At 31.1% G+C, this 8,441-nt stretch overlaps 1 protein-coding gene and 1 non-coding gene across 2 annotated transcripts; one reads left to right on the top strand and one right to left on the bottom strand.

Moving 5' to 3' along the window:
• The first annotated feature begins 287 nt into the window (after positions 1 to 287).
• Positions 288 to 393, top strand: LOC145055821 (U6 spliceosomal RNA). The gene has a single exon (XR_013685373.1). It is a non-coding gene; the product is annotated as a U6 spliceosomal RNA (small nuclear RNA).
• A 1,363-nt stretch (positions 394 to 1,756) lies between these two features.
• Positions 1,757 to 5,880, bottom strand: LOC145053063 (uncharacterized). Its single transcript, XM_079001034.1, has 5 exons — positions 4,734 to 5,880; positions 4,460 to 4,575; positions 3,093 to 3,636; positions 2,817 to 2,917; positions 1,757 to 2,280 (listed from the first exon to the last, which is right to left on the bottom strand). The coding sequence occupies exons 1-5, from the start codon at positions 5,820 to 5,822 to the stop codon at positions 1,839 to 1,841; spliced, it is 2,292 nt and encodes a 763-aa protein (XP_078857160.1). The 5' UTR covers positions 5,823 to 5,880; the 3' UTR covers positions 1,757 to 1,838.
• Between the last annotated feature and the right edge of the window lie 2,561 nt (positions 5,881 to 8,441).

The raw sequence follows: 8,441 nt of genomic DNA, 5'->3' as shown, positions 1-8,441 counted from the left end.
ATGGTTGTTATTACCGTTTAGAAATAATCCTTTTACCGATTTTAACCGGTAAAAATGACTATTTATAAACGGTAATAACAACCATATTGGTCTAATACGCACAAAAAAAAACATTAGTGACCTAATATGGACAAACTGGAAACCTTATTACCCTCCTAAGTCATTAACCCTAATTTTAAAGACATTGAGAATATATGACCATCAACAGTAAACTACTTCGTTTAGAACTCGCGTCGTCCCATATAACCTGCTACTCCTCTATATGACGAAGCTCTTCATCTATAGTCGTCCCTTTAGAGACATCCGATAACATTGGAACGATACAGAGAAGATTAGCATGGCCGCGCAAGGATGACACACACAAATCGAGAAAATGGTCCAAAAAAAATTTTAAACCCTTCGTCGTCTTCTCTGGAACCCTAATTCCATTTTCAAATGCTAATAAAGTTCAATTGCAATTCTTACGTTTCGGTAGTTCATCTACTGAAGTCATGATTAGATAACATGTGGATTCCATGGTCAGATTGATCTTCTTGTTGATGTCTTCAACCATTTGTGGCAAGTAACGATGATCTTTCTTTTTATAAAGTCTCCTTTAAGTTTTTTACTTTTCCTATCATTAAGTTTCATGCTTTATAAACTTCCGTTTATGTGTTGTATTTTGTCTGTATGTTATTGTTTATATGCTGATATTTTTATTCATTTTGCAACTTCAGTTTCTTAGTTCATGTTGTGGTTTTGCTTTTTATAAAATAATTGATAATAGACATCTTCTCCAAGTCCCTCTTGGTTTTACATTTCCATTCGTTATCAAATGTAGACATTGATGGAAGGTATCAAAGTGAGATTGTTTTTGTACATATGAATGTGTTCATGTAAACATTTAAATGACAAAAAAGAAGTTATTGATAAAATGTTGCATATTTATGTAATGAAGATCATTAATCATATGAGTTTTTGGACTTAGAAGTTCCGGAAGGGTTGTGAGATAAATTTAAATGGAAGCAACTATTTTCAGTCACATTGATTACTAAGCATGTTTTCTAAATAATTATGGTTAATGACTTAGGAGGGTAATAAGGTTTTCAGTTTGTCCGTATAGGTCACTAAAGTTTTTTTTGTGCGTATTAGACCAATATGGTTGTTATTACCGTTTAGAAATAGTCGTTTTACCGGTTAAAACCGGTAAAAAGACTATTTCTAAACGGTAATAACAATCATATTGGTCTAATACGCACAAAAAAAACCTTAGTGACCTAATACAGACAAACTGGAAACCTTATTACCCTCCTAAGTCATTATCCCTTCAACTAATAAATGTCATCTTTGAGTGGAAGGGCATTTTAGGCATTTTAGCCATTTTACATTATACAGTTTTTCATGACAGAATAATATAAAAGAGTAGTGGGAAAGAGATCGGACAATATTTTATGAACTGGGAAACCATTTTAAAGAGAGTTACACTATTGAAATGCTAGTAAAGCATTTGAGTTTCTTTTTGTTCATGAATACACCGATTATTGAGTGATTATTTCTGAGTGTAATAATTCCTTAAAAGTAGCGAGTTGATAGCATGTTGGGAACGATTCACAATTTAGATCATATAGTGTGGTTTCTTCTTAAAGTTAATAATATGAATCACATTAGTGAATAAAAAAATGGGGCTAATTAAGTGGGATTAGGTTTACCAAACTCTTTCCTTGTTGGTTAAAGGTAAATTTATGACACGTATTATGAAGAAATTAAGAAGAAAGAATTAGAAAGTAAATTATAATAAACAAATATTTTTATCCGCAACTAGTCATAATTAAATAAGAGAGCCTTTTACAATATCGTGTCTAATTACATGGTCTGAACTCAATACCTTGCACAATAAGCCCTTTAAGCGACTGGTTAAGGGGAATGTTGACTGCAAGTCTTACAAAACTCGAGGGAGTTTGTGTAAGTTGTTCATCTATTTGTACCTCTATCCAACCATCTTTCCTTTGTTGTGGTAGGCCTTTTATTTTGGGTCTATTCAATGGGTTGTGGGTATTTTCATAAGCCTTTCGTTTGATAACTGGGGTTTGAGGACTAATCAAATAAATATATCGTGAGATCATTAATGTATCAAAGAAATGACTAGTCATCGACACCATCAAAGGACGCTCAAATCCAGAATGGTTTTCTTGTAATTTGTAAACAAGGTAAGCTCCATAACATGTCTGAGCTAATAGCATATTGGACGTAGTGCAGCGTATAGTAAAGCTCCAAGTAGGATCAAAAGCAACTTCTTCAAATCTGCAAAAAGACATAGTGTTTAATAGAAATGCTAAGATATGGTGAGTTCAATGAGAAAGTTGAATAAGGTGACAATTCTAGGTGTCAATCAATGCATGAAACTCTACGATGTTACCTTGGCATTCAACGGATTTGGAGTTCAATGGCTATTGAACTCTTCAATGGAAAAAAAAACTTTTAATTCTTAAATATTTATTATAAATTACATTTTATAACCTTTTGTTGAACTTTGTAGAGTTCAATACATTGTAGAGAAAAATATAATAGAGTTGTATAGATTGTAGAATGATGATGTAGCAATCCATTGAACTCTATGGAGTTCAATGTATTCTGGATGTCCTAAAAAAATCTAGATTGTAGATTGACTAGAATATCCTAGCTGCAAACCAACCTATAATTTTTAAATTAGTCGAATCCTAACTCACTTCAAGACCCTAGTTTGCATGTTAACAATATATATGAGCTATATATTTTTATCCTTTTAATTACTCATGTATGCAAAACATAGACTTTGTTACAACATAATTGGAAAGAACCTTGATTCGGGTAAAGAGCGCCAACTCCACTTTTTTCTTTTCAAAGCCACTGTTGCTGGTATCATAAGACATTGCTTCCCGTCTTTGTCAAGTGAAAACCACTGTAGAAATTAACAATATCTATGTAAGTATTTGTTTGGGTATTCTAGAGTTTTCAACTTTGAACCCTACAACCATGATCAGTGGCTCTGGATCTACTACGATCACAACAACTATATACTAAAAAACATTAACGTCTCACAAATGATAGGAGTGAATCCGGAATAACAAATCTACCTCTTCCCCTTCGATCTGGATAGGGAAACCTTTGTAAAGAATAGAATATAGTTCCTTCTTTGTTTTCCAATGTAACTTATCTTTAGACCACTTAATTATGTTTTCATAATCACTTGGTAATTTTTCTTTCCAATATGCATCTAAATGAGACATGTCCTCCTGCATATCTACCTCCCTCTTATCCTCTAATACTTGATGCTCCAGAATTTGTTGGCTTACTATCTCCACCGGCTGAAACTCAATGCCTTCTACTAACAACTCATTCCAACATTTAAACGTAATTTCAAGATCAACATTTCTATTGTCGCTAGTAAACTGATACAATTCAGCTGTCAACCATCCATCTCTTCTCGTATCTGCTAAGTACAAACTTGAAGGTTCTGTTTCCCCAGCCAGAATATAACTGAGACGTGAATTGGTAGAATCAGAATCGTACAAACAGAACACAAGGTTTATTGCATATGTCACCTGTGGTGACAAATACTGTGTTCTGACACGTATTTTGAAATCAGAACAAATCTTTGTATTCATGTACTTTTCAAATCTGCACAAAGATGCAAACATCAATATATATATATATATATATATATATATATATATATATATATATATATATATGACAAAATTATTTTGCGAATTAAAAAAACATTAGAAGTTCCCAACCAAAGCATTAGCAGTTAAAAACTACGTGTCAGCAATCATATGGACTACAGATGCAAATATACATCAATGCATATATATGAATCAGCAGTCATATGGACTAGGGACACAGATATGCATACAAGCATTAGCGACGCAAGGGCGGAGCTTATATATGGCTGGGGGGGGGGGGGGGGGGGGCTATGGCTCCCTCTGATTTTTTTGGCATAAATACTCCCCACACTTTAATTTTATATATATTAGGTCCAAAAATATAAAAATTTGACTATGGCCCCCCTGTTTACCAATTTTTATACAAATTATATTTTCGGCCCTCCGAATGAAAGATTGAAGCTCTGCTACTGTGCAGACGCATATATGAATGCACGCACCAACGGTGCTTAGATATAAATATTTTCAAAAAAAATCGTCAATATTTTTTAATTGAACGGACACATGGCCTATTTGTGATTTTGGTGTTGAAAGTGATGTCCATGTTAACAGTGTTTAGTTTTTAAGTTCTCATAATTTTTTTGCTTCTCAAAATAACCTCTCTCTCTCTCTCTCTCTCTCTCTCTCTCTCTATATATATATATATATATATATATATATATATATATATATATATATATATATATATATATATATATATATATATATATATATATATATATATATATATATATATATATATATACCCAATAATAAAAAGATGAGGACTAACTTACCTTGTTTTTTCCTTGGCATAAAATCCAGTAACTGGAGGTTTAAGGATAATAGGATAGAAACACTCTTGTGCGGATATCATTTCACAATGTTCTCCATTCTTATTTAAACAAAACCACTGTCCATTAAAATTAAAACAGTTGAAGTTAGGTCGATTAAGTTAGATTTAAGAGAGTAGAGATTTACTTGGTTTTTCAAAACATTCCAATAAATCATAATTTACCATTCATAAAATAAATAAAAACGTACGTCTAAAGTAGCAGTATATATAATTACCGTTTTGCCATGGTTAAGAAAAATTCCTTCGGCAAGAAGGATCTTTAGTTCCTCGTCGGATCTGTTTGCCAGAGAAGGGACTGCGGTCTTACACATCTCTTTTGTTTTCTTAAACCTTGCTGACTTACGCACCTCTTCATAGTTCATTTCTGGTTCAACCTCTTCAAAATTCTCTTGAAACCGAAGCGCAATATTAAGTTCTTCCACAACCCGATACATCTCTGGCCGTTTTTCACGAGATTTCTTCAAACATTGATAGGCAATAGATGAATATGTTTCCAATGACCTCGGATCCATCTGTTGTTTCATGTCTTTAAAGATAATCTTTTCAAAGTCTTTTAATTTGTAGCTCTTTTTCCAGGTTCTAACTAAACCCTTACGAGTACCACTATTGCTATATTCAAAGCATAGCGTCCCACACAACACTTCTAGCAACACCACCCCAAAAGAGTAAACATCCGACTCTTTTGTTAAGATGCTCGTCTCCATATATATCGGATCTACATATGCCAAGGTACCAGCAACATTGGAGACAAGAAAGGTCTGCTTTTGATTAGCGGGTCCTATTTTCGCAAGTCCCATGTCAGAAACTTTGGCATTCCAACTCTCATCGAGTAGAATGTTTGAGCTTTTTATATCACGGTGGATAACTCTTTCGTGTGTCTCCTTGGGATCATGAAGGTAGCAAAGTCCGGTTGCAGCGTTAACGCATATCATGAGACGTTGTCTCCATGTGAGAGCAACGCTTCCTACATGGCGATCAAGACTTCCATGACATGCATACTCGTACACAAGGATCCTCTCTCCATCCTGGTTACAAAATCCCAAGAGAGAGATGAGATTTTCATGTGTGTATCGAGAAAGCATTAGGATCTCTTTCAAGAACTCGGGGTCTCCTTGGCCACAAGTACTATCCAAACGCTTGAAAGCAACCTTGCTTTGCCCTTTGGAGTGAGTGACTACTCCTTCGTATACTTTCCCGAATCCACCTTCTCCGATAAGTTTGCTTTTATCAAAGGTGTTGGTAGCCGACTTTATCTCTTCAAGTCCGATTTCAAGATACTGAAAATCCTTAAGGAAGGCCTCCATTATATGTTGGGATGAAACGGATTCTAAGATGTTCAAACTTTTGGAATGGAGTGCTATTAAAATAACCATTGATAAGGAGTGGTGTTAGACAGCCATTAGCCAGGGCATGTGAAAGTTTTACTTTTTTTTTTTTAAGTACATTTGGAATATGATTTATTATTATTTTATTATTTATTCGTTTGGACCAATAATTGAGATGAAGCATGTTGAAAAATTAATATGTTAATTCAGGAGTTTGACTTTTTTTTTTTTATTGATTATTTTATTTTGTGGATTCAGATCCGTCGAATTGTTACATCAACATATAGCTTCTATTATTTAGAAACGGGGTGATACTAGTCATCTAGAAAACGTCACAAAACTCGTAAACTAACTATAGAATTACAGATTTAACAACTCCCTTGGAAAAGTGTTTAGTTAGAGAAAAAATTTAGAAATTTAACTACTAGACCATTGGGTTGTGGGTAGGTTATGGCTCGTTATTGCCGCATGTCTACATCTTAACATCGTGAACATGAGAGAACACAGTCCCCTCACCGTTATGTGGTGCTCCGTGTGATGACAACGAGATGCAACGGGGGTTTCTTTTCCAATTCATATAACCCTTTATTTGTTTTTCTTTTTTAAGTTGCCTCACAACGGGCGTTGTGAGCTTTGAACACCACCCCTGAAAAAAATATGTTGTAACATCGCACAATGGGGCTTATGCTTATGTGGCCTTTTAACGACGTTTTTTTTTCTTGCCGATACCTGTAAAGCCTTAATCTATGGGTTTGCAAAAGGTAAACATAACTATTAGAAATGATATGCCTTTGGTCCTTGTTGTGTTTAAACATTGCAAGGTTGGCCCTCAAGTTGTTAAATCTAATTTTTGACCTATTAAGTTTTTTAAAATGACCCGTTTAACATTGCATCAATTACCAACAATATGTCATAGAAGAATATTTCTATAATTTACTCATATATATACTACTAGTAGGTTATATAGCCCATGAAACCATGGTTACAAAAGTACTTAATTTTTTATAGGAAACTCATAATTATTACTAAATTCTTTAATTTTAATAAATTATTAATTAAACATGATTTTGTAAGATTTTTCAGTATAGAAATACAATAAATTATTATCAATTATAACCAAATCTTATTCAATACCAAGTTAAATTTCTTTTAAAAATCAGAAATCAAGTAAATACTTTAAAAAAATAATGAGAAAATGTCAAATGTCATTTTTATAGAGTATTTAGGAAAAGAAAAAAAAACATAAATTATGAGAAAATTACAAATGGCACTAATAACTAATCTCTTAGTAATATACTAGTTGTGAAACTTATGTATTACATGGGCTAGCTTTAAAAAAACAAAAAAAAAAAGTTAAATATAAATATCAAAATACTTGAGACTTTGAATTTATAAGAAAATAAAAAAATGAATTATTATAATTGAAATATTTTTTTTATCTTTTAACTTTAAACAAATAATTTAAATAAATAAATAAAAGAAACTAATGAGCTTTAATTTGAAAAATTTTAAAATTAAAAGGTAAGTTCATTAATGAAATTGATATCTATTTATTACTACATTTATTGCAATTATTACATTTAATGCAATTTAATAAAATAGAAAAAAACTAGATATGTGAAAAAAAAAATTAATTCAAAATAACTATAAAATAACATTTGGCAAATTAAATGAGAATGTGACATATTGTAAAAAAAATTCATTTATTAGAGTAGATGAAGACTAGATTATAAACCCGTATATTATTCTACTAGTTTATAACATATGGAAATCACGGTTACAAAATTAACTAAACTTTAATAGTAAAATTCAAAAATATTAATTAATTAAATTAAATTAATTATTAATTAAGAGATAATTTTAATTCTATAAAATTTTAATTGTTGATTCAAATAAATATGTCAAATTTTATCACCTTATAATCTTTATTAACTTTATTTTATTTTTTTGTTTCTAATCTTATTAATTTAATGTAATTAAAGTTAGAAATTTGAAATAAAAAATTTATAGATTGACATTAATCAAGAAGCCTAATATATTGATAAGTACTACTTTTTTTTTTTTTATTAATATAGAGATTTCTATAATTTATAATCTAAATTATAAACCCTTATATTATATGGATCGTAGATTTAAATATAGACTCGAGAAATAATTGATAAGAAGCATGTCGACAACTAATATGTTAGTTTAGGTATTTGACTTTCTTTTATTGATACTAGTTACGTATTCTAAAAATAAAAAATAAAATAAGAGTTTTATTATAATTACTTTTGTGCAACACTTAGGGGTCGTTTGATAGTTGTTAACTGGTTAGAGCAGATTGGGTTAGAAACTGAGTTAGAAATTCTGACCGGTTAAACTTCTGACTGAAACATGTCTTTTGATTTTGCATATGACTGACTTTACAAATTGACTATATTAGCCTCAAACAACATTTTTTATAATAATTTATGGGGTATTTACAATTTAACAAAGTTAATCACTAAACAAAATCATAAACCTCCCTCCAATACACAATTACACATACACATATTAAATGAGTTTTATTATAAAAAATGTAAATATACTTTTTGATAGATATTTTATTATTGTAAA

Source organism: Lactuca serriola, chromosome 5 (genome assembly GCF_051521515.1).
Source record: "Lactuca serriola cultivar US96UC23 chromosome 5, Lser_US96UC23_V15, whole genome shotgun sequence".
Lineage (NCBI taxonomy): Eukaryota > Viridiplantae > Streptophyta > Magnoliopsida > Asterales > Asteraceae > Lactuca > Lactuca serriola.
This window is presented reverse-complemented; position numbering and strand designations above follow the sequence as displayed.

What these genes read in the sequence shown, in the direction of transcription:
- LOC145053063 (XM_079001034.1), bottom strand. Translation starts at nt 5,822, where the DNA reads ATGGAGGCCTTCCTTAAGGATTTTCAGTATCTTGAAATCGGACTTGAA. An exon ending in TTCTTAACCATGGCAAAACG is followed by an intron (nt 4,576 to 4,733) that starts GTAATTATATAT and finishes TTTAATGGACAG; the next exon opens with TGGTTTTGTTTAAATAAGAA. An exon ending in TATGCCAAGGAAAAAACAAG is followed by an intron (nt 3,637 to 4,459) that starts GTAAGTTAGTCC and finishes ATCTTTGTGCAG; the next exon opens with ATTTGAAAAGTACATGAATA.